The sequence below is a fragment of the Pleurodeles waltl genome, chromosome 6, assembly GCF_031143425.1.
Source record: "Pleurodeles waltl isolate 20211129_DDA chromosome 6, aPleWal1.hap1.20221129, whole genome shotgun sequence".
Taxonomy (NCBI): domain Eukaryota; kingdom Metazoa; phylum Chordata; class Amphibia; order Caudata; family Salamandridae; genus Pleurodeles; species Pleurodeles waltl.
In genome coordinates, this window is record NC_090445.1 from 1,486,769,237 (window position 1) to 1,486,795,633 (window position 26,397).

At 41.4% G+C, this 26,397-nt stretch overlaps 1 protein-coding gene across 1 annotated transcript in view; it reads left to right on the forward strand.

Moving 5' to 3' along the window:
- Positions 1–26,397, forward strand: part of PCDH15 (protocadherin related 15) — a 2,681,631-nt gene that overhangs the window by 2,636,581 nt on the left and 18,653 nt on the right. The window contains exons 33-35 of the mRNA XM_069240977.1: positions 720–758; positions 6,653–6,726; positions 6,954–7,089. Of these exons, the coding sequence (XP_069097078.1) occupies positions 720–758; positions 6,653–6,726; positions 6,954–7,089 (249 nt within the window). The remainder of the gene's footprint in view (positions 1–719; positions 759–6,652; positions 6,727–6,953; positions 7,090–26,397) is intronic.

A 26,397-nucleotide genomic window follows, 5' to 3' on the forward strand; every position in this document is an offset into this window, starting at 1 on the left:
TACCTATGCTGTGTGAAGGGGCCAAACATGAAGGTGCAGCCTAGTGGTTAAAGTGTCTTTTGCCACTATCTGCAGTTATTCTCATTCACAATAATGTCCCCCAAAATGGGCATGAAAAACAGTAGTGCAACTAAAATAGGCACTTGATCGAAGGAGAAAAATAAACATAAAACAGGAACATTTTAAAACAGCAAAGCATCAAACAATGAAAAGTGCTGGTAACACTAATTAACTATTCAAGCAACACTTGACACTCATAAACAAGCAGATTGCTGTGTGAAGAATCCTGATTAATTGCTAAATGTGTTAATTAATAGATTGCTATATGACTCCATCGTGTTGCCATCAAATCAGAAAATTCCTTTAACAATGTATTGCATTTTTTTCTGTGAATATTATTTTAAATGGGTTGTACTAATTGTACCTGTTTTACTGGTCAAGATATTTATGCATAGTACTAGCCTTAGTTCCCTATATGAAGCAACCACAACATGAATAATCGTTTGATAGTATAATTTGAACGAAATAGCATTGAAGCCACTGGGCTTTCATTTAACACATGGAGATAAACTAAGAATAGATGTTATCCGTCGTTTCCTCTTTAATTGAATGTTTTGTGTTTTGGCTGTCTTTCTTTCTTCAATGATCTAAAGAAGGAAAATATTTACTTTCTTCACTGTCCACTAAATATGTCTTCTGTGTCTATTCTTTTCTGGCAGCAACAGCAATTGCTGAGACCTTCTCTTCTCAGACCTGAGGTAGACTGTTCTTTCCTCTTTGTCTTTTGCATTTTTCATTTCAAAAAGGTGTTTTCTTTAGCCCAAGGTTTGTGGGGCAACACAAAGTAAAAATATATGCTAATGGAGTTCCAACAGACTTTGACACAAATTAATAGTAAATAAACATTAACAACTAGCACTTTACGTTCAAACTGTGGCTTTTTGGATCATCCATATGAAAGCAAACAGAAGCTTAGATTGTAGACTAAATCCGCATCATAAGTTGTTCACCATTTCAAGCGTTCATACCACACATACCCAGTTCAACCTAGATACAATAGAGATTGGTATTTCCATAGTGCTCTCTTAACACGGGATTCAAGTTACGCATTTTAGATGGAAGATAAAATGGTAATTCCACTAGGTTTTCCTCAATCGGAAGTGCACAAACTCTGAAAGTGTGTTTTTTGCTGACATTGACCAGGCTTTAAAAGGTGAAAATCATAGGTACAAAGATATATTGGTGCATGAATTGCCAAATATTTTGTAATCTTGGTTTAGAAACAAACTTTCTTTGTGTGCCTGAATTGGAATTATGACAATTGGTGGAATGAGGATCTAACTTTCAATTTCCTAATCAAAATAAAATGTTGGGACTGTTTTGTATTCATTTAAAGATCTATAGCATGTCCCTCCTTCTCACTCCACATTAACATTAGCTAATCCTCTGGGACTTGGAGAAGAAAATAGGCTATATTTAAAATAGCATAATTTGTAGAGGAAAAAGGACCCTGGAACATAACGTTAATGTGGATCGCAGGTATTACGTCCTTTAAAGCAATCCAAGCAAGTAATTGGTCAATATTGCTGTTTAATTGTACCTGTTGTATTTTTTTGCAATTGTTTCATTTTAGCATCAGAGACTTCAATTCATTAATATGACTATGATTTTGAATATGCACTTAGATGCTGCAGTTTTATTTTAGTTGTCGTAAATGCATGAGTCTCCTGCAAATGAGTAGACACCTAGCTCAATCATGGTGGAAGTAGTTAAGACCTGGGGCCACACCATGATGGGCTCACATTGCCAGACTTATTCTGTGCACGTGTGAATAGTACAGACCTAGACCCAGATTTACTAACATTTGATGAGGCAAGACAACTAGCTCCCCTGGGTCAGATGGAGAGACCAGGACTGTGCAATATGTTAGTAATTAACATATGAAGCAGAATTACTAACATATGGTGCATTCTTGCTCTCTCTCTGTGCCATGGTGCAAGTGGGCCTGCACTACAGCTAGGATTATTTGTAGGCAAAAAGAGACAGCTTACTGCACAAAAACAACCGCCAAAGGCACTTTTCTCTTTCTATGTATGCTGCAAAATACAGCACATATAGAAAGAGGAAATAACGTGGAGAAATTAACATATTTCTCACCATTACGCTTCACCTGGGAAGGTGTAGCATTTTGACACATTCTGTCATTTATTGATCTTAATAAATCTGGGAATGCAGCAAAACACATGGGGGGAAGCATGGAAACACCCATGATCCACCCCTGGAATGCATTCTATACCAAGAATAATGCCAGGCAGTGACTTGTACTGCCTTACATTAATCCTGATTTACTATGCCACACAGATCCTCTTTATGGCATAATAAATCTTACATAAGGACTTGTGTTGCCTTGCATCACATTGTGTGATGGAAGAGCAATACAAGCCCTTGAGAAAACTCGGCCTTGGTCTGTCTGCAAAGACCATTATAAATCACTCAATTCATGAGATAGTGCATGCACTGCAGAAAGTGCTGCAGAGATACATGGTTAACACACAGAAAGAGTGAGTTAATACAGGCACTCCAGATAACAAACGTTTGTATACATTGTCCCAGTGTGGGCCACTTGCATCAAGGTACAGACCAGGACTTTGTGACCACAAAAATATAGAATTTTTAGTTGATGGACGAGACTTGTTCTCCAGTGCAATGGGGCCCATACTTTGCTTCTCACTGGCAGCAAAACGTGTCTTTATGCATCACTAAGGTCGTCATTGTAGAAACTTTATCAGACTGTAATCTTGACTTCCTCCCATAAGTAGATTGCTAGTATCTTAAAATTAATTTGTGGTTGTGGCCTCTTACCCTATAAAGGTTATTGATTATATTTTCCAGGCCATTTCCCTTGCAGCGGGCAAACCATGAGATTATGAAAGTTAAAGACTGGCCAACTGCATTGTAGTCTTTTGTTTAAAAATGTATGTAATTTATAACAGGTTGGCACGTTTAGCAATTCCACTGATTCTAAGGTAATAACACATGTTGCAAAACTGCAGGATTTGCTTTAACTCTATTTAACAATCTAAAAGGTATCAAATACCAAAGAATAAGAGAAACACATCGAGCCCTAACCACAAAGGTAAATACAGCCTCGAACCTGTTTCAAACCTGACAGGAATTCACATATTGATTCCTGGTAGACTTAAACTCATTTATTTGTGCAGAGGCCACAAGTGCTGAATTCTCCACACTCATAAATTCCACTGATGGGATGGACAAATGGATGTTTCAAGACATGGTTGGTCTTGGAAGTTTGAGAACACCCAAACACCTACATGCTTGAGAACATACACACATTTCTGCCATTCTCCTTTCCAAACTGGAAGCTATAGTAATGTTTGTTCATCCAATAGCTGGGATAGGTCTCTTTCCCACATGAGAAGGGACGGATCACCCTTCCCAAAAATGCAGGATTGTAAGTTAAGGGGATTCTCCATGGGAAAAATATTTCTCTCATGGAAAATTAAAATGTTCATTTGCACGAGGATTGTATTCTCCCTGTGCAGAGAATCCTAATGGGAATAGCACATGATATTCCCAGGAATCCATGTGGAAACCTGCTTGTGATGCAGCTTTCCACATACATTCCTGAATGTCTGGGAATCATGAAAAGTAGTAAATCTATATGTGCATGTAGGTGTACATTTCTGAGTGTACATTGACTACTTCCTCTGTGAATCAGGCCCATTGTTTCCACTGTGCTTGATACTAATCTGTGCAGTGCAGTTAGTGATGGAACAAGGTAGCAGTGTTATTCTATTTATCTGCATTAAACCTGTACAATAACTGTGATTGTTACACTGTCACCTTTTTAGTATAAGGTAATACTAAAACATTGCACAGTACACTTAAGGTCTGATTCACAAAGGGAATTGTAAATCTGCACACGAAAAGGTAGTTCTGGCCAAACATTCAGATTTATGAGTTTTCTTTTTTCACTTTAATTAGCAGTAGTACATTTAGAAATTTGCACCAGTTGTTTCTTTCCCGATGTACTGATGAGTAAGTTCTGTGCTTTTTAAGGGTTCTATTTCCATAATTCAAAATGGTGTGTAGGATACATTATTGCATAGGGTAAATGCAGGCCCACTGCACAACTGCATCCTAAGTATGATGAAGGTATCAGACGTGCCCACTTTGAAATCAGATTTCCTCCATTCATTGTCCTCCTGAATGATCTAATGTGTTTACAGAAGCACCAAGCCAATCTAGCAACATTCACTCAAGGCACACTTGAAAACTGGGCTTTAAGTCACATGCTGTTTGGAAGATGGAGAGTTTTCTTACAAATTGAAAAAACGTTCAATCATTTCACCCGATCTCCCATTTTGACACACTACTTTGGTACAGAATATGTAGTTTAAATAGTGAAGCATTTCTGTGGTTAGCTTTTCTTTTTCCACAATCCAATCAGCTTCACACAATTCAGATCTTGGTAGAGGAATCTTTGGCAGGCAGTCTTCCTAGCAGTGCCTGAACACCTTTGTATGAGAAAATTATGGGATTTCTGATGACCAAGGAAACACAAGGTACTATTGTAATTAATGGGTTCACCTTACGGCTGTACATAAACACCTTCAAGAAGAGCATAACCCCAGGGATTCCCTCAACGGAAAAGCACATTAATTGGATAGCAGAGAAGAAAACCCCAGGATACTCATATTGATTACACACCACATGAATGATATGATTAAATTGGAGCCTTGGATCAACTGGTATATATGCATTTTGGAGGACAGTCACATAAAAGATTTGCCAAGCCCAAGTTATCTGTGACAGGTACCGGTTCCACCAGTCAGTTGTACAGTGGTGATAGGCAGAGCATATAGTACCACCTTGTCAATGCCAGCCCATTACTACACCACATTTACCTTTGAACTGCTCAGCTGCCCCTCTAAATAATGATTATTAGTACCCACCTGGTGGCAGTACTCTAACTTGTTAGTGGCAGGGATGTGTCCTTGGTGTAGAAGGTGCCTCCACCCCAGTCTAAACATAGCTCATAAGCCTCTAGTTCAGTATAGAAAGAGACTCAAATAAGGTGTCTCACCAGTATCTCTCAGCAAAGGATATTCTTCTAAACTCCCATTTAGATGTCACCAATGTTAAACCAAGCACTGGCCATCTTAGAATTCAGTGGTGAACATACTGCCTGATTTTGACATGGCTGATCAGTGAGGAAGTCCTGTGGTGTGCTTTAACAGCTTAGAGCCTAATGTACATTCAAAACAACCTTCAAACTCCAGAGCACAAAGAGCCCATGGTGTTTTACATATACTGTTTTCAGAGGTGGATCCCATAATTCTTACTCCTTAAGCGACCATAGTAATCTGTAGGATTACATGTACTATGCAAGGACTACCTGGCTAAAATTGAATCCTGTGGATTCCACTGGGTGTTGTGGAATCTCACAAGTATTGGTTCCATTAAGAGGTCCTGCAGAAACATCAGGCAGGACAGAAGCATTAGCATGGCAAAACATGGAACATCACTCACTGCCACTCAACTATTTTCCTGATATTTAAATAATATAGCATTGAATCTAAAGTTTTGAAGTCAAACCAACCAACCAATTTGAATTTGGAACAATGATTGGGTTTTATTCTTCTCATTGTTCTAGAAAAAGGAGGTGAGTGTATCATCTAAAATGTTAACTAAGTTTTATTGTATGGGACAATGCCACCTGTAGCTGTAAATTAAGTTAGATGGATGTCAGCCTAGATTAAGACTAATCAGCTTCAGGCATGGTCTAAATAAACCACATCACTCTCAGTATGATTCTTTTTGGAGATTGTTTGGTATACCTTTTCTAAGAACATTCTGGCTGAAGTTGACAAAGTGCTGTACAATAAATTAAGGATAAAAAAACAGAGAGAGACGAGTAGGTGACAGATACTAATAACTAAATCATATTTGTTGTTAAAATGCACTTCATTCCCAGAGATAATTTTATTGTGATTTGAGAACTTGCAAACACTTTATCTAATGAAGAACTTTAGATTAAACATGTTTCCACCAACACAAGCTGCCTAAAGCTATGTGATGCCTGCCCAAAGCCAGTAGGACAACACATCTTAAAGTGATAATGGCTCCCTAGAATGTCCCATCTTTTTCCTTGTTACAATACCAGTGAAGAGACCTCTGATTTTTGGCAATGTCATGCTGTTTTCATTTTTCTACGTAATAGTGATCTGTGACAGTTCGACATCTGATGGTGACATTTATAACAGGAGATCTCAACATACATTCAAATATGCTGTCCTCCATGGAAGGCTCATGTAACAATTGAGAATTTCTAATACACTATAGATTGTTGGTGGTATATTCATGTGGTCAGTTTCCCTTATTTATTGTTAAGTATGATTTTGCCTGTAGCTCTCAAAAGATGTATTACAGCTATTGTTTGTATGCTTAATGACTTTCCACTTTATATATTGTTGCTTTATATTTATTTATACATGTTATTTTATTGTTAGTCTACTCTAAAATGTTTTCTGACCTGTAAACTGAAGCACACATCCATTGAACCAACTTTAATGAATACATGGGTTTTGATATGTATCCATTTATTTCAATCTATTATGCTTCATGGCAGGAACTATCCATGGAATCTGGAATTGATCCTGGTCAAGAGTACTATGGGCAAGACTATTACAACTATGAACCTGGGTATGTTTCTAATTGACAGCTTCATAACCAACTGAAAATGTGTTGTAAGTTACTTTTTGTACGCAGGAAAAGCTTTGAAATAAAGTCTTTGTCTGCAAACAATTTACTCCTTTATCTCAATAAAGTGATGCATATGATTTGCAGTTCCATTCTACATTTCGTAGCCATAATACACAATACTATGTAGGCTGGATCATAATTATCAGAGGTGTGGTTTTCTGTTTCAGATACGAGTTGCCGCAGTATGGGAGTCGTCGCCGATTACTATCTCCATCTGGGATGTATAATGAGTATGGAGAGGTTGTTGTTGAGAATGATGGCGGATACTATTACAGTCCACATGGATCAACAGCTGAAAGAGAGGCAAGTCCACCTTGTTTATTAATTGAAGAATTCCCTGCTCTGTATGTTTTCAGGGTAGTTACAGCAATGTAATAATAGTTATGTCACATCATCTTCAGAAGTATTGCAAATTAAATGTACAAAGATGCTGTAAAGCTCCTAAAAGACTGACCCGCATTTCAAGTTTTCAAAATAAATTCAATATATAGATAGTCTGTCTAACATATTGTAAGTGCCATAGCCAATAATGTAGACGGGATATGCGTTGTGTTTTTGATGGATTATCCCATACCTAAAATTCTGAATGTAGGACAAAGTCTTCAATCCAGCCAAAAAAAAATAGAAGTACATTAAAAACATAAGCAGATATTAAAGTCAATTATCTACATATTATAAGCAACTATACATTTGTATTTTATAGGGAAACAACAAGCATTTAATAAAATAATTAAATTGAATCATGTACTTTTTATGGAACCTTTACAGCAATTTTGCTATGTATTCATTGTTGGTACACAGCACTTTTGCAAAAGATTTCCCAAAATGATCTGCTCAGATATTGTCATCTAAATTACTTTACATTAACTTCACTTGAAACAAAGCTTAAATGGTGGCATGATCTGATGAGCACTAAAAAACAAAATAGTATATTGCATTCAAAATATGATATGTGCAATTTGTAAGATGTTACTCTTTTGTGTAAAAAAATAATCTTATTAGCTGCTGATTTATTGACAACATAGTTAAATGTAAACATCCTAGTGCTAAAGACAATGGGGGTCATTACAACCCTGGCGGTCGGTGGTAAAGCGGCGGTAAGACCGCCAACAGGCCGGCGAAAAAAAAAAATTGAATTATGCCGTGGTCATCCGCCACTTCACTATTCCGACCGCCATGCCAGTGAGAACCGATGGGCTGGAGATTGCGGTCTCCAGCCCGGCGATCGTCACTAGACCCCTGACGGTATCAGGACCCTGCATACCGCCATGGATCCCGGGTGATTGAGAACCGCCATGAGATCCATTGCGGTAGGCACTTTCAGTGCCAGAGAATTCCTTCCCTGGCACTGATAGAGGTCTCCCCCACCCCCGCTATCCCCCACGAATCCTCCCCCAACACCCCCCACTTGGCACTGATAGGGGTCTCCCCCAGCCCCGCTATCACCCACGAATCCTCCCCCAACAACCCCCACCCCCCTGCCATCCCCCAAAGGTGGCACAACCCCCTCCCCACCCCGACCCCGAACATGCACATATACACACCCCTACACGCACACACACCGAACATGCACATATACACACCCCTACACGCACAAACCCCGAACATGCACAAATACACACCCCTACACACACACTTACACCCCGACAACACATTCCAGCACACATACAAACAGACATGCACACCGTCCGACCCGCACACATTTCCCATACACACAACAACCCCCTGCACGCATACACTCACTCACTCACTCACCCCCTCTAAACTCTCACACGCACACCCCTATGCACGCACACAACAGACAACACCCCCCCACCCCCATGCCTAACGGACGATCAACTTACCTTGTCTGTTGATCCTCCAGGACGGGACAGGATCCATGGGGGCAGCTCCGCCACCAGAACACCGTCACCAGAACACCACCACACCGAATCATGTGACGTGATTCAGTGGGCGGTGTTCTGTTGACGTGGCGGTGGAGGTTGAGCAACTGCCACGTTCCCGCCATCTGCCAGTATGGCTGCTGGCGGTGTTCCGTACGGAAAAGGACAGCGGCCTGCCAGCCGTCATAATACGCGGCGCGGAAGACCGCCACCACTGGTCAGCACGGCTGTACCTCGGCTGTCTTGCGAAAAGACCACCGAGGTCATAATGACCCCCAATATCCTCTACCACTGTACACCTTTTAAAAGTTCATCTAGCGTATGTGATTATTGCAGTTCACTATGAAAATGGATTAGAAATGTGTTGAAATTATAGGCACTGACTTAAACAGTCCAGGCATTTGAACAGTAATTGGCTTTTACCCATCCCATTGTTGTAGAAAAAGGGTGGAAGTAACTATCTAATTTGTTAACCAGAGTTTATTTTCCAACTTTCCAGGGGAGGATGCAAGGTCGTGGTCCATCACGAAGAGGCAGAGGTGTAGGTGTTAGGCCAGGAACATCAAGAGATTTAATTGAAGGAACTGTTAGAACAAGTCAGGGTAAAAAGAAACTAAAAGCAGTAATGCATCTAAGTCGAGTTGCAGTAAGTGCACAGAAATCTGTAGGATTATCGGAAACTGGAGAATCCCAAATACCTCATCATTCTCCATGGAAGAAAGCCAAGATATTCCCAATGATTCTACAGAAAGTGAAAAGCAGTGGCAAAGATTCTGCTTATGCTAAATTGGTATCTGCTCGTCAAGTGGATGGTGATGACAGTCTTGTCATTAAAGGGAACTACTTTCAGAAATCAGCTGAGGACAAACCTTCAGCATCTCGAAAGTTAGGACGCGTACTAAAACGCATACAAGTTTCCAGGAAATTTAAGCAGCGCCGTAAGTCAGAGAGCTCAGTTAGCAGGAGTTCATTTGGTTTTACTGAAAATGAGGAAGAGGATTCTGAAGCTCAAGGAATAAGTGAATCAGAAAAAGATGAAAGAAAATCAGGCATTTCAATAAATATAACAGCTGAAAGTGAATCAGAGGAGAGTGCAGCATCTGATAGGGATGAAGAGAGCGAAAAACAACAGCAACGTGATGATGAATCATCAATAAGAAGTAGCAGAGATTATCTAAAAGTGACCTTAGACCAGGATGAAACTAATGAAAGTACAGTGGATTCTGATGAAGAAAAAGATGACTTAGATGAATCTGAGGAGGATGATGAAACAAAATCAAGGAGTGGTCAAAGGGACTCTGAAGAAGATGAAGAATCAGAACAGGATGATGATGAATCTAAAAGTGTTAGGTCTGCAGTGTCTGGTAGCCAGAGTAGACAATCTGATGATGAAGAATCCCTCTCAAACGTATCCTCAAGTCGCAGCTCTTATAACAAGTCTGAACATAGTGAGGCCAGGAGTAGACAATCTGAGGATGAAGGATCCCAATCAAAAGCATCTTCAAGACGCAGCTCTTATAGCAAGTCTGAACATAGTGAATCCAGCAATGGACATTCAAGTAGAAGATCAAGTGTCCTGACCCAGGAAAGCTTTGCAAGCAGGCACTCATCAGCGATAAGTTTAAAAACTAAGAGTTCAGAACATAGCTCTAAATCTAGCTACAGATCTAAGAAATCCATTCTCAGTAGTGAAATAGAAGATACAATACAAGAGGCATCTGAGGAAGAAAAACAGTCCACATCAGAGGAAGATGAAGATGACAAAAGCAAAAGAAGTGTTCTTACTAGCCAGGAAGATTCTGAAGATGACAAAAGTGAAGGCACAATTTCAAGAGCATCCAGCATCACTCAAAAAAGTAGAAGTATAAGTACTCAGCCCACAAGCATAAAGAGCAGTGGAACAGGCACTGATGATGATATCAGCGAGGGAACAATATCAAGAAAGTCCTCTATTAGTCAACAAACAACATATAGTAAGGACAATAAGCATGTTAGTGGTGATGATGATGAGAAGGAGGATGAGGATGAGGAGAAGGAGAAGGATGAGGAGGATGAGGAGGAAGAAGAGGATGTTAGTGTTTCTAGTGATAAAGAAGATGCCACTTCACAGAAGACTGCCAGTCAGAGTGAGCATACTACTTCTTCAAAAAGCAGTAGACAACGCAAAAGTTCAGTTGGTACCACAGTGTCTAATGTAAGTGTAGCATCCCAGGGTTCTGATTTGAAAAGCTCTAGCAGCAGCATCCAGAAAAAAAGTCTTAGCAAACATACGTCTTCAGAACATTCAGATGCAAATACTGTTGCTCATAGCAGGAGTTCTGATTCTGATGCGTCTGATTCAGAAGCAGCTGGCGATTCTACATCCTTTTGAATAAACAGTAGGTAGCCTTGTTTGCAGTGCATTGGGTGTGTTTTGTGTGCCCTCTGTGTGCTCTGTTACTACTGTTAAAAGATCAGAAAATCAATCCTCCATAATGTGTTTGCTCAGATATAAGCAATAGCTGCTTTTCCCTTCTAGTTCCCTGAAGAGAATGTGAGTGCAGACAACTTAAACTGGTATTGCATATTATGTTTTTAAGTTGAATTTTTGTGTGGTAAGTTTCCCATTTGACTCAAGGTGAGGGTTTTCCTGAGTGTTAATACTATCTTCCACTATCCTACTCTGAATGTATAACTAGAACAAGGACAGTACAAGTCATGCTATCTTTCAGCACCATACAAATCTTTAGAACTTAAATATAAATAACAAAATGAAAGGTTGTGATTTCAAGAGACAACTTCTTTTAATGATAAGTGTGTCTGTTGTAAAGTATAAAATAAAATAGCAATATTAAAAGGTTCTAAGTCAGTTCTGAAAACGTAGTAATTATACCACTTGTTACTACACATAGGCACATATTTATACTTTTTTAGCACAGCATTTGCGCCACTTTTTGTTGCAAAGGCGGCACAAACTTACAAAATACTATTTTATTTTGTACGTTTGCATTGCTTTTGCATCAAAAAGTGGCGCAAATTCGGCACTAAAAAAGTATAAATATGGGCCATAGATTCTAAATGATTTGGCCCAGTAATGTCTATGAATACATCTTTTCGTAGCAGGAAAGGGAACCTATAAAATCAAAAGCAGTAGATTTAACACTAGATAGACCTGTTCTGATTCCCCTCACAATCAGTGCATCACTTTTAATCAGACTGCTTTCCAGAAAGAGAGGAGCCAATTCTGAAGATGCATCTTGTTTAGCAAGCAAGTGTATGTGCATTCAAAAGAATGTCATTGTGGGTTTGTTAAATTAAACCTAATTCAGTGAAAATTTCCCAAAGGACAATTACCTTAGGTATTTATTGAGTATAATCTTACAGCCAGTAAAGACATACAATTTCATTTGCTCAATGCAATGTCATTTTTAGAGGAATCCACGTGCCAAGAGAGAATTGCATTATTAAAACCACACTCCGATATGATCCTTGCAAAACTTTTCCAGTTAGATTGTCATCCTTAGAGTCAAAACTAGTACACTTAAACATCCGCTTTCAAGTCAATGATAGTGTTAATAATCTGACCGTGAAAGAGATTACAGATAGAAATAGAGGGGATTATCTATCAAAACACGCATTTTCAAGACGGGCAGTTTTGAAACAAAACCGGAGATTAACAGCTGTATTTCCTAAAATCAATGTGGCTGTTTTACTCCATGGATTGCTCAACAGTTCAGATTGAAGTTTTAAGAAGTTGTGCAATAGTCTTTCCAGTGTGAAAAAAACATGCACTAAAAACACACCTCCTAGCGTTTTGGGACTAATATGGGTTATGAAGCCTACATTTCTAGGCCTGATTGTTTAAACATTTTCTATAGATAATTATTTTTCCTTCAGACTCAATTGGTACAAACTTGGATTTCCAGGAGATGGATATGCATATGTACGTACCTGATTCACAAAGCCTTCTACATGAATAGTCACAATACATATATAACCATTCAATTTAGCATTCACCGAGCAGAGTAATTCAGAACCTATGCTGCACAGTGGCGTAGTCTTGCAAATTACAATAATGGTGTTTAGGCCTGGCGCCCAATGGGTCGAGGGAAACCCACAAGGCATTTCAAGAGGTTAGAGATTTACCTGTGTACATATGGCACAGTGCATACATGTCACTCAGAGCTATAGCAGACCTAACGACTTTATTAATGCAAGTGGGAGTTTTAAGTTTAATGAACCAGTGACAAGAGGGAATCTTGCAGGTGTATGAGAAACATGCACATCTATTTTATGATGGTTTCCTAAACTTTTTAAATGTTCTCTATATTTTACCTTAGGGAGATATCTGCCATGTAGGTTGCAATCGCCCTTTAGTAAAGTACAGAGAAAAATGTTATTAACCATTCAAAACATCAGTAGAAATATTTTATGTTAAATATTAATGTTAATTAGTGGTATATATTTATTTTTAACGGAGAGCACAATAAAAGAAATGCCATATCAGTATCTACTTCATTTAAGTTTCGGAATGTATTATTTCGAATATGTTAAATTAAATGTAAATTATTTTTGGAAGCTTAAACTAAAACAAAATCCCATGCATCCCATCATGTGTTCATAGCCATCAAATGTGATCTATAACATTTATTAAAAATAGTATTTTATTGAAATTACTATTACGTTTTTTTTACATTTAAAAAAAGTTATTTAAATATTTTAAAATAAAACAAGTATTTTTTAAAGATTTTTTTAACATTAAATTGAATGCATTTATATTTAACTATTTTAAATAATTTAATTTATTTTAACAGTATTTCCCATTGTATTTTTTTAATCTACATCCATTATGTTCTATTGGATGGTGTTGCAGCACCAGTGGTTGTCCATGTATGGTGTGGGACTTACTCCAGCTCTGAGCTAGAGTACATTTATTACTGTTTTGGGACCTTTTTGGCTATAATATATTAAGAAGTGCAGTTTCCCCTTCCCTAACCATCCTTCAATCCACCTGTTATCCTCCCTGAAATGTTCCTATTTAGTAGTAAGTAGGCTCTATTTTGGAGCCAGTCTTCCTGAACTCTCTCATTTTTCCTATTAAGTAGTAAACTTACATATGTGAAGATCTCTCGATAGAAAATGTAGGAGAGGTGGAAATTTACACTAAGTTTGTGAGTTGCATTTTGTAGTAATTATATGGTGCTACTGTAGTATGCCTTAGTATGGAAGTGCAATAAACTACTTGCCCTTCTGAATGCCACTTTATTTATTAAAACACATTAAAGCCATGATATCTAAATGTGTGGTAACATTAATTTGAACTAGCATTAGAGACATTTTGGGGGCTAGTACATCATAGTTGTTGATCATTGACATGGGAACTCATTTAATATCCTGATTGTGTCAACAACAATGTGTTTTCATAGAGCACACTACTGTGCAATTGACTGATATATGGTTTACAATGTGACTTAGAATATTTCCTGGAAATCATATCTGGACCCTATTGCTGAGAGTGTGAAGTTTTCACAAACATATTGGAATTTCAAATTATGCAGCTAAAATTCTGACAGCACTAAAACCAGAGATGTTCACTGTTGATGTTATCTTCATTTGGGTATAGTTACCACCTTGTCCTTGTCCTCCAGGTATTGAAAAGTTCCTCAGTCTAAATCTGTGTCAGAAGTGCAATATTTGTTTGTGGAGCTCCAAAAGTTTCCAATTTTTCATGGGTTAATCCATGTACATCAGCCACAAGAACAATTGAGGCTAACGACAAAACCCAAGTTAAATGACTCATTACAACTTTTGCGGTCCCACTACAGGACCGCCAATACCAATGGGAGGAGGCCACCCTCATGTCAAATGCGTACCCCCAGTTGTATTACAATGTTTCTGCTGAAACATTGTACTATGAGGTTCAACAGTGCTACAGTACTGGTCTCCCCTCCCTTAAGGGGGACAAGGCCAATACAGTAACACTACAGAACCCTCAGAATGCACACTGTCTGCAAAGCAGACAGTGGGAATTCTGATGGTGCTGGGCAGGGGGGCTCATGCACTGCCCATGCTCATGGCCTCTGGCACTGGCTTTCCACCAGTATTTTCATGACGGGGTGACCGCCATAGAAAGGCAGGTGGAAAGCTGAGTTGTAATCAGCATGGTGGCACTGAATTCAGCGCAGCAATGGCTGAGCACAACTCAGACAGGCTGTCTACCCATTGGACACCATATTCCTGGTAATGACAGTGGTCCCCGCGGGACAACCCACCAGGATTGTAATATGGGGATCGGACCACCTGGAGTGCAGCAGTCTGACTGTCACCGCGAGTCTGGCAGTCTCAGACCGCCAGGCCTGTAATGAGGCGCTAAGTCTTTTCTTGATGGGTTTCTTCTAGGTAAACACAGCAGTCATTATACTTTACAATGTTCACATTTTACTCCTCAAGAAAGAAGTTCCATAGCAGGCAGGCAGTTGCAAAAGAGACTCTGGTCCATCGTTGCCTTGATAATGAACAAGAGGCCAGAGCCTCATAGTAGACTTTCAAGTCAGGAGATTCAAGATGAAGCGGAACCAAACTCCTCCTTCTTTCCTTAGGTGCAATGTAATTTCTCCACTCCCAGGAAGCTCTCTTTCTAGAGCTAAATTAAAGTCCCAATCACCTCTCTTCCTTGAGAGTTGTAGTAGCAGTTTTTAGAAGATTAAGCTAATAGTTATTGGTAAATTTCCATAAGCAAATCATGTCATAATTACCACACATTCACCTTTCTATCTCAACACTGTGATCTAATTCCTAATTTTGAGGGCAAGTGTATATAAAAAAAATATTCCAAACTATTTGTTCTCTAGTTTCACAAAGAAGCAAAACTGGGTGTAGAACTGAGGCGCTAACTCCTTCCAGAGCCACCCTCCTCTGAACACTTTACGACAGAGCACAAATACATATTCTCTAGACACCTCTGCTTTCCTCATCTGGGAGAGGAATGGCTCACTCACCTCTGAAATTAATGCCTTTCAAAGAAATGTTGAAAACGTTCTTCAACTGCTGGTAAATGCTTGAAACAAAGGGTGGAAACCTCTCCCAGGAATGGAGTATGTTGCAAAAGAACCAATTTACCTGCAAACTATATGGGTTCACATCCAAGAAGCAAATTGGAGCTATCTAGTGAAACTGACTTTTGAAAGAACAGACATTCTTTTGAAAGTCATTGTTAGAAATTGGTTCTTTAGTTAGCAGAGGTATGCACCGTTCCCAAGGAGGGAACACAATCCTAGTCAGGGTAAGTCAGATATGTAAACTAAATTAACCCGTTCTCACTCCCTGGAAACTTGAAACAGAACAGTCAGGCCAAACTGAGAAGGCAATGTGTAAAGTATTTGTGCAGCTCTTATTTACAGTAACACGGTGTAACACACTAAAAAAGACTCAACAGCAGTTTAGAAAAATAGATAATATTTATCTGATTTAAACAAGCCCAAAATGACAAAATCCAATCAGGGGAAGTTAAAAATTGTTTTTTAAAGATTATGTGGCTGGTGGTCCTCGGACTGCCAGCCCTGCGGTGGTGGGCAGACCACCATGGCTATGGGGGTCTGACAACCACATTACAAGATAGGGAGGCAGGCTGACCGGCCTACAGAATACCGTCCCTGCCAGGATCAATGATCTGACCGGGATGACCGCGATCTTGGTTGTAGTCAGCCATGGCCGCGTTGAACTCAGTGCTGCAGTGCTGATTACAACCTTGTCTCTGTCAGCCTTTTCATGGCCAATAGCATGGCCAGTCCAGGGGTCACCCTACCCAGAACCCTTGAAATGTGCACTGTCTGATGTGGAGACAGATGCATTTCAAGGGTTCTGGTGCACCCTGCATGCAGCAGCATTGCCTCTTGCTCTATCAACAATGCTGCAGCGCCTTTCCCACTGGGCTGATGGGTGGGAAGTCGGGCCGACAGTCAGACAATTAGCCTCATAATGAGATCCTAACTGTGAAAAGAGTGCTTACAAGTCTGTAACAGTAAAAAGGTTGCTTGAAGTTATGAGGGACTGGTGCAAAACCAAAATCTGTGTCAACCACAATGGCAGGAAGGCTGCTACAGCACCCACTCAGGGCCTGCTTAACAATATCTTTGTTGGAGCAATGCATCAACGATGAAGACACAATGCATCAATATTCCTGCTGCACTCAGGCAATGTGTCATCATCGGGCTCTGTAAAAGGTGATGCGATGTGTTGCCAGCAGGCCAAGCATAGCATTGTCATTGGGCCGCGCACTAGGTAAAGTCGAAGTCATCGGGAAGCCACTGCTTCACTGTCAGAGATGAAATGCATCAATTTTTCTGCCACACTCAGGCCAATGCAATACTTTTTTATGTTTGTAGCTGCAGAACCCGCTTCTGAGGCCCAGGACTGGAGAGGGGCACCTCAGGCAAGGGTAGGACTCACAGATGGCAGAGTCCAGCAGCACTGGGATAGTTGCAAATAGTTTTTGATGTCACTGAGACTACAGAAGAACAGGGGACAAGCCAACCCTTGGAGACTCTTGGGTGCAAGGATGTAGAGAACAAGTCCTGTTCTTTTCACTGCAGGACAGAAGCAGCAGGCAGTAGGCCAGCACAGCAGAGCAAACAGCAAAGTGACATTCCTATGGCACAGCACACAGCAACAGTAAGCCAACACAGCAATGCAGTTGCAGATGGGCAGTCCCTCCTGGTAGCACAGCAGTCCATCCTCCTGGAAGAGTGCCCTTGTTTCCAGTAAGGGGGTTGGAGTCCAGTATTTATACTTTGGTGCCCTGGTTCATGAAAGTGGGAGAAACTTCCAGGCCATCATTTGAAGTTCACATGGTACTTGTCCTGCCCTCCCTTGCTCCAGACACTGTACAGGAGGTTATACAGCACTTTGTGTGAGGAGAGATGCAGCCCTAATCAGGTGTAAGTGTCAGCCCCTCCCACCTATCTAGCCCAGGAAGACCCATCAGCCTGGTCATGGGTTATCAATATGCAGATGCCAAACCCAAGCTCCCTTTGTGAGTGACTGTCTAGTGGGAATGCACAAAGCTGAGCTGTCAACAGCCCCAGGCTTGTATTCAGAGACAGGCAAAGGCACTGAATGGATAAAGTAAGAAAATGTAAAGTTTCTAAAAGTGGCATTTTCAAACTTACAATTTGACATCTGACTTCATCATAAGTTGTGATTTCAAATTGTGAGTTCAGGGACATCAAACGCCATATGTCAATCTCTTCCCAATTGGAATTTAAGAGTTTTTCACAATCTGGACATCTTAAACTTAACCGTAGGTGTTTAACCTTTTAAATACACTGCACCTTGCTCTTAGGGTTAACTAAAGCATACCTTAGGGGTGACTTACACGTAATAAAAAGGAAGGTTTGGGACTGGTAATTCGTACGCTTGGCATGTCAAAATGGCATTTTAAAACTGCACACCAGCTCTCTCTGTAGTGGCAGGCCTAAGGCGTGTTTGAAAGGCTAAGGTAATGAGTGGCATTATCAGTGCTGACGGCCCTGAAACAACTAGGGGCAAGGGGCATGCCCTAACATATAAACCATACAGAAGTATATGTGTAGATGGTAAAAAGACAAAATTATAAAACCTTCAGTGAAGCAGAGTTGGCAGTGTTACTTGATCAACATCTAATGGAAGAAGGGGTTTACAATTCTTCTTTTCCAATTGAAGACATTATGAAAGATGACATTCTGACTGAATGACAAAATACACTTGCTTTTAAATTAATCTTCATTATTGAAAGTTTGGGACTTTAGACTGTTAATAAAAAAGAGGTTAGTGACCGATTTGGCCAAACAACTAAGAAAGCTAAAAAAACTCCAAAGGGGTATTCAATTTTGTAACATTGTCTTTAATGGTTAAAGCCCAGTAACTAAGAAGTCAACGAGGTTTGTAGCAATGAACATAGGGTTAGCTGGGGCCTGTTAAATGCAGCCTTAGGGCAGATATTACGTCCATAAATCTCTTTTGGAGGGATGAACTATTCGAGGTTTTTAGGATTATGATGTCTAAATGATGACGTATATCGGCGTCTTAGTTTTAGTTGCCTTTCATTTAAAGCCATGTTCATCAGAGCATCCAAAGTAGTGGGAGATTGCAAGTCGGTTTTGCATCCTTTTTTATTACATAACAGGATTACCACATTGTTTACAGAAACTTGTAAATCACCCTTATAGAGTTTAACATCTTCCATTGTTAAACTGAGCAAACAATGTCCTCGGTCAGGTAGCCAAACAGAAATAAATATGTATACCATCATAGAAATGTTAATGGTTACATATCATCCAGGACTCAGGACAAACATTTTAAAGTGGCTTTTGCTTTTCTTATGCCACCAGAATTCTCTAACATAACATACAAAACACCTTCCAGCATTGGTTTATTATTCAGTTTGTCTTCAGAGTGCATGGTTGTTTTAGAATAGGAGAAACCATCTGCTAATTTTTCTCTTGTGTGTTTGCGTATAATAGCTGAAACGTCTATGCTAAACACGTTATACCTGCTAAGGATTTATTTTGCTTGCATGCAATTTTTCTTGTGTGGGCATGCTTAAGAAATGTTCCGCTTTATATTTTTCTCTTTGATTGTTGTCTCGGAAATTGACTAATTCAACCTTCATTCCCTATTTGGGGGTGGACTATATTGTTCAATATCAAAGAAACAACTTACTAATGTAAATTAGCAGTAGGAGTAACCTTTTATAAGGAACACTTGAGCATGTTATTGTGATTTCATTGATCTGTAGGTCACATGTTGAGATTACCCAAATCAATTATCTGTTTGGCACATTAACTCGCATATGGTGATGTTTTGCTTCAGCACTTGGTTAGTAAATAATGGTGATATGTAGCAATATTCAGGATTAATGAAGGCACACTCAGTTCAGTTGCTCTACCGTGCCAAGGCCTGTTTCAGTCCCACGAGGGCGCTTTAGACTTTGGTCAGCTGTAGCTGCGTTGTGCTTTGTGCTTAATTTGCAACTAAAATCGTACTGTGCCCAAACTGCTCCAATTAAATGTGCGAGCATAGACTACTGAGGTGGCATAATTCTGATGCTATCTCGCCCCTCTTTAATCCATTTGCAGCCACTCCGTGCCCTGTCGGCTCACTCTTGCAGCTTTCTCCCTTTGTGACGCTCTTTTGTTTTGCTCTTCCTCCGTCTTTCCCATATGAGTCTTTTGCTCGCAGTAAATGCCTGATGCAGAAAAAAAAGTGCAGGCCCTCAAAAATAAGTGCTGGTGCCCACAACGAAAACAACCGGCTCAAATTAAGCACCGTTTGTGCCAAAAATGACAGCATGTCATATCTAAAGATAAATGGATGGGCCTTCCTGCACAAAGGTGCGCAAGTTGAATTCATTAGTCTAGTTTTCAATATGCTGGAGCACGAAGCAGTTTGAGATCGGTAATTTCGCAAATTTGAAAAACCAAGTAGAACATTGCAAGGATGTAAAAAGAATGGGACAGTGCTTTGGAGCTAGCTTTACCTCAGTAGAAAAGGCCGAGGAAAATCATTACTGTATGAAATGTTTATAGCTACACTGACTAGCTGAATAACTTTGCTATGTAGTGCGGTAGAAACAGTGTCCTGGACTAGCAAGGAACATACACCACCAGCTCCCTGATAAGGAGTAAGACTTCCAAACTTGGCCTGCAGAGAGCCCCCCCCCTTGGTGTCAATGCACCTGCAGCCCTATTGATAGCTACGGTCCTGGTTAAATGGGACCACAAGCAAAGGCTTCATGAGTCAAAGTTACTGAACGAAAAGATGGACAAACGTTCTTGTCCTTTTGAATTTACATTTCCTTATCATAAGTTTAATCAAAAAGAAAATGATGGATCATTTCTATTTACCACTGAATGATTCTGCAACAATAAGACAAATGAAAGTGCATCCTTTGGTGACTTAAAATAAATCTCTCGGAAAAATGTGTGATTCGAGTCACAAAAGTTGAGTTACACCTTCAGAATGAGAAGGAAAGAGGTACACCAGAGATACATGAGCTGACACACCTGAGTGACTACCTTACCCGAACAATCTCAGACCATAATCCATTGCTCCTTAGGCTTGGATGATCTCGGACACGGGCACTGAATCCCCCCATTGCGGCTCCAACCAATTCTGCTAGAAGACGAGGCCTTTAAACATACTATTGGAATGGCAATAGATGCTTACTTTGAGACTAATGAGGGCTGTACAACTTAAAAACTGCTAGAATGGGATGCGTTCCATGTAGTCATTAGAGGGAACTGTTTCTCAGCGGCTGCCGGCAAGTGTCAGGTGCTGCTTCGGGGTATTGAAGTCGCTGAGCAGGAACAGCAAAAGCTTGAGCAGAAACAGCCCAACGCCCCAGAAATACATGCATGACTCCTAATTGCAGGAGAGGCAACAGCAGTAGCAATAGATTGGCTGTGCTGTTATGACTATAAGGCCTATCTAGCAGATACTCATGCAAAAGGAGACTGCACAAGTTCCTTACTGGCATGGTTAGCGAACCCAGCGAATAGGTGGTCCGTTATATTTGAGTTAACACATCCCATGGGGCATAGCATTTATTCCCAGGCTGCAATCAATGGAAAATTTAACAAATACTATGCTGACCTATACACGAGCAAGGTCCACCCAACAGAGGACCTCCTGCTCCCTACTATGTCGGAACAGGAAGTGAAAGAGCTGGGGGCGGCAATCACCAAAGCAGAAGTGAGTGCTGCCATAGCCAACATGGCGCGTAATAAAACACCTGGTCCAGATGATCTCCCAATAGAATTTTATTCGACATACATCTCAAAATTGGGTTCGTGACTGGTGACCATCTATGAAGAGGCTAGGGTATGTCAAACTATCAGAACATCTGCCCAAGGAGCCCTGATCATTCCTTTGTTGAAACTGAGAAAAACTCCCACAGATGTAGCTTCCTATTGCCCTCTATCAATGCTATCAGTTGATTAAAAGATATTAAGTAAAATTCTAGTGAAGCGCCTTATGCAACACATGCCACACCTGATGCACATGGACCTAGCTGGGTTTATACCAGGACGTCAAACAGCAATGAACATACAGCGCCTTTTTTCTCTGCTTCATAGTGATGGTTATGAGAAGCAAAGGGTGATGATATTTGCCATTGACTTTGAAAAGGCTTTTGATAGCCTAGAATGGCACTAACTATATGAGGTACTGTTAGAAATGGGGTCTTTGGTTGACAGTCAGGTTACCTCCTGTTCAAGCAAGGACCCTCACTCTAGTCAGGGTAAAAGAGAATCACCCTCAGCTAACACCTGCTTACCCCCTTGGTAGCTTGGCAGAGCAGTAGGCTTAACTTCAGAGTGCTAGGTGTAAAGTATTTGTACCAACACACACAGTAACTTAATGAAAACCCTACAAAATGACACAACACCAGTTTAGAAAAAAAGGAAATATTTATCTAAACAAAACAAGACCAAAACGACAAAAATCCACCATACACAAGTCAAGTTATTAATTAAAAATCAAAAAGAGTCTTTAAGTAGTTTTAAAAACACACTAGCGCTGCTAGAGTGAAAATGTACCTGGTGTGCGTCAAAAATAACCCCGCACGGGTGGGTGTGCGTCAAAAATAACTCTGCACGGCGGTACTTGAGTCAAAAATCCAGCCGCACGATGATTTGAAAATCCCACCGCGCAGGTTGCGATCTCCCAGCCTCCGTCAGCGATGCTGCGCGTCGTTTCTCCTGCTCCGTGCGTCGATTTTTCAGTCGCGTTTCCTGCGAGCGTCATTTCTCAGCTGCGGAGCCGGCGGCGCGTCGTTTTTTCAGCCGCAGATCGGATTTGCGTCAATCTTTTCCCCGCACGGCGCTCTGTGCGTGGATTTTCTTGTCTTTAGGCTGCCAGCTTCTCCTTTCAGGGTCCCAGGAACTGGATGGGCACCACAGGGCAGAGTAGGAGTCTCTCCAGAGACTCCAGGTGCTGGCAGAGAAAAGTCTTTGCTGTCCCTGAGACTTCAAACAACAGGAGGCAAGCTCTAGATCAAGCCCTTGGAGATTTCTTCTCAAGATGGAAGGCACACAAAGTCCAGTCTTTGCCCTCTTACTCTGGCAGAAGCAGCAACTGCAGGATAGCTCCACAAAGCACAGTCACAGGCAGGGCAGCTCTTCTTCCTCAGCTATTCAGCTCTTCTCCAGGCAGAGGTTCCTCTTGGTTCCAGAAGTGTTTCTCAAGTCTGTAGATTTGGGTGCCCTTCTTATACCCATTTTAGTCTTTGAAGTCACCTTTCTTCAAAGGGGACTCACACCTACTTGTGAAATCCTGCCTTGCCCAGGCAAGGCCTCAGACACACACCAGGGGGTTGGAGCCGGCATTGTTAGAGGCAGGCACAGTCCTTTCAGATGAGAGTGACCACTCCACCCCTCCCTCCTAGCAGAGATGGCTAATCAGGAAATGCAGGTTACACCCCAGCTCCCTTTGTGTCACTGTCTGGTGTGAGGTGAAAAACAACCAACTGTCAAACTGACCCAGACAGGGAATCCACCAACAAGGCAGAGTCACAGAATGGTTTAAGCAAGAAAATGCTCACTTTCTAAAAGTGACATTTTCAAACGCACAATCTTAAAATCAACTTTACTAAAAGATGTATATTTAAATTGTGAGTTCAGGGACCCCAAACTCCACATGTCCATCTACTCTCTAGGGGAATCTACACTTTAACCATATTTAAAGGTAGCCCCCATATTATCCTATGAGAGAGACAGGCTTTGCAACAGTGAAAAACGAAATTGGCAGTATTTCACTATCAGGACATATAAACCACATTACTATATGTCCTACCTTATCCATACACTGCACCCTGCCCTTGGGGCTACCTAGGGCCTACCTTAGGGGTGCCTTACATGTAAGAAAAGGGAAGGTTTAGACCTGGCAAGTGGGTACACTTGCCAAGTCGAATTTACAGTGTAAAAATACACACACAGACACTGCAGTGGCAGGTCTGGGACATGATTACAGAGCTACTTATGTGGGTGGCACAACCAGTGCTGCAGGCCCACTAGTAGCATTTGATTTACAGGCCCTGGCACCTCTAGTGCACCTTACTAGGGACTTACTAGTAAATCAAATATGCCAATCATGGATAAACCAATTACATACAGCTTACACGGAGAGCATATGCACTTTAGCACTGGTTAGCAGTGGTAAAGTGCTCAGAGTTGAAAAGCCAACAGCAACAGGTCAGAAAAAAATAGGAGACAGGAGGCAAAAAGACTGGGGATGACCCTGCATAAGCAAAAGTCCAACAGGTACTTCGCAAATTCAGGCTAGGGGACCAGTTCATTGTATGGACGAGATGACTTTATACTGACCCGACTGCCAGGGTTCGCACAGGCAGCACTGTTTCAGATAGTTATCGGGTGGCGAGGGGGACTAGGCATGGTTGTTCTTCCTTCCCCCTGCTTTTTGCATTGGCAAAGAACCATTAGCTTGTATGGCTATGACGGTACGTAAATGCCATAGAGACGGGAAATGCCTATGAGGGTATAACACTAACAGGGCAGACTCACCACATTGTACTATATGCAGACAACCTCCTTCTCTTCTTGATGCAGGAGGTGAATTGCAGAGAGCTCGGGACTTATTCGAGATATTTGGAGATCTGTCTGGGCTGAAAGTGAATTGTCAAAAATCCAGTTTATTCCTGACAATGGAAGGAAGAGCTGCTCCCCTAGACCTTAGAGACTTACAATGGGAGCCGAGATGTCGGTCATATCTGTGAGTTCAAGTCTATCAAGATGATCAGGACCTGCTTGAGGGCAATGTGCAACGGGCTCTGAGAGGACTTTGTGGGTCTACGGCCTTTTGGGCTACCTTGCCACTTTCAGTGGCAGGGTGGGTGGCACTTATGAAGATGGCAGTGCTGCCCCATCTGTTGTACTTTTTCACGACTCTCCCAGTATGGATCCCGAACACCTTCTTTAAAGAATTCAACTCCATGGTCATGGGATTTTTATGGGGGGGACAGGCCGGTGAAGACTGGCGCTCACGGTGCCACAGTGTCCACTCGAAGAGGAAGGATTGGCCACCCCGACTTTGAAGCTTATTATTTAGCAGGCCAATTACAATGGCTGATCAGATGGATAGCAAGACGTACAATGCCGGTCCGTGATATTAGCCCTTTCACACCCAACCTACATTCGCTGACCAGGGTTGTGTTTCATCTTGGCCCCCCATCAGCCTCCAGCTCCAGTGAATTAAAAGTAATTCATAAATGCTGGCAGCGGCATCTCCACAGAACACGACTTGCTATGCCCTATGCACCTGAGATACCAATGAGGTGCCTGCTGACATGGCCACATGGGAGGGATTGGGGGAGACTCTTGAGATGGGAAGCAGCAGGAGCAGCCACCATGGGTACCCTGTACGAAGCAGACTCCCTGCTAACCTTCGAAGACTTCTGAGTTAGGTTTCGGATCCCTGCTGGGCACTTCCTTCTCTACAGGGCAATCACTGACATGACTGTCAGACACTAGCAGGTGGGGAGGACAGAACCACCCATGTCAGTGGTGACTCAATACTTGGGGAGTGCCACGGGGATGCACAAAGCCATGACCTGCCTTTATAGAAAAATTAGGGCTACAGTATGCCAGCCATTTACAGCTCTTAAGCAGAGGTGGGGAGCAGATTTGGGATCTCCTATTGCAGATGCCAATTGGGAGGAAATATTAGCTTGGACTCCGCAATCCTCTAGGAACGTCCGATTGAAACTGATCAATATATATGTTTTGCACAGAGTATAACTGACTCCAGGAAGTTTCAGGAGACACTTCAGGGTTGCAGAGGCTAGATGTCTGAGATGTGGGGAGGGAGGGGCCAAATTCATCCACATGTTTTGGTACTGTCTAACAATAAGTGAGTACTGGCATTTGATCACACAGCAACTCACAGACACGATTGAGCAGAAGATACCTAATGATCTCAGACATTGCCTGCTGGGGGCTATCATCGACAGGCCAAACATAAAATCACTAAACAGTTCCAAGATCTGGCCCCGGTTTTAGCTGAACAAGAAATTGCAATGACTTGGAAGGCGACACTGGGCCCCAAGAAAGTACATGGAGGAGAGAGGTCCTGAAGTGGGCCAAGGCAGAGGAAACAATAAGACACTGAGAAGCGCGGAGAGGCCAGGGGCCAATATAGAGGGCATAGGCATGGAGCGCCCTGCTTTGTGACTGGGAACACTGGGGGGAGAGACCACCAGTAGACATAGTACCCCCCCTAAGTATCCTGAATTGATGCACACAGTGGAGACCTAGTGACAACTCCTGAAACAGACTAATAGAAGCACAGGCATCCCCTGGAAGATTAACTGTATGCACAGATTCCCGCCACATGGAGCAACACTAGGGACCCAAAAACCACTGACACATCGAATCAGCTAGGCACACGAGTGGGGGGTGGAGTTTGATCCTTTAAAGGGAAGATCCACAATAATGAGTTGTTGAGTGATGCTTCTATGCTTTTATATAAGACTTGGTCAATAGAGTCTACAGTAAATACTTAGGCAAGTGCTGTGATCCAATAATGCTGAAAGTTGAATGAAAGACAACAATAGTATTGGATAAATGGACATAAGATATCAAAAGAATCTGACAAGATACATTATCGTCGAATTGTGGAACCCCTTTATAGGGATTTCATTGTTTGTTTTGCAATGAAAACCAATAAAATACGTTAAAAAAAAACAGAATGAGAAGGA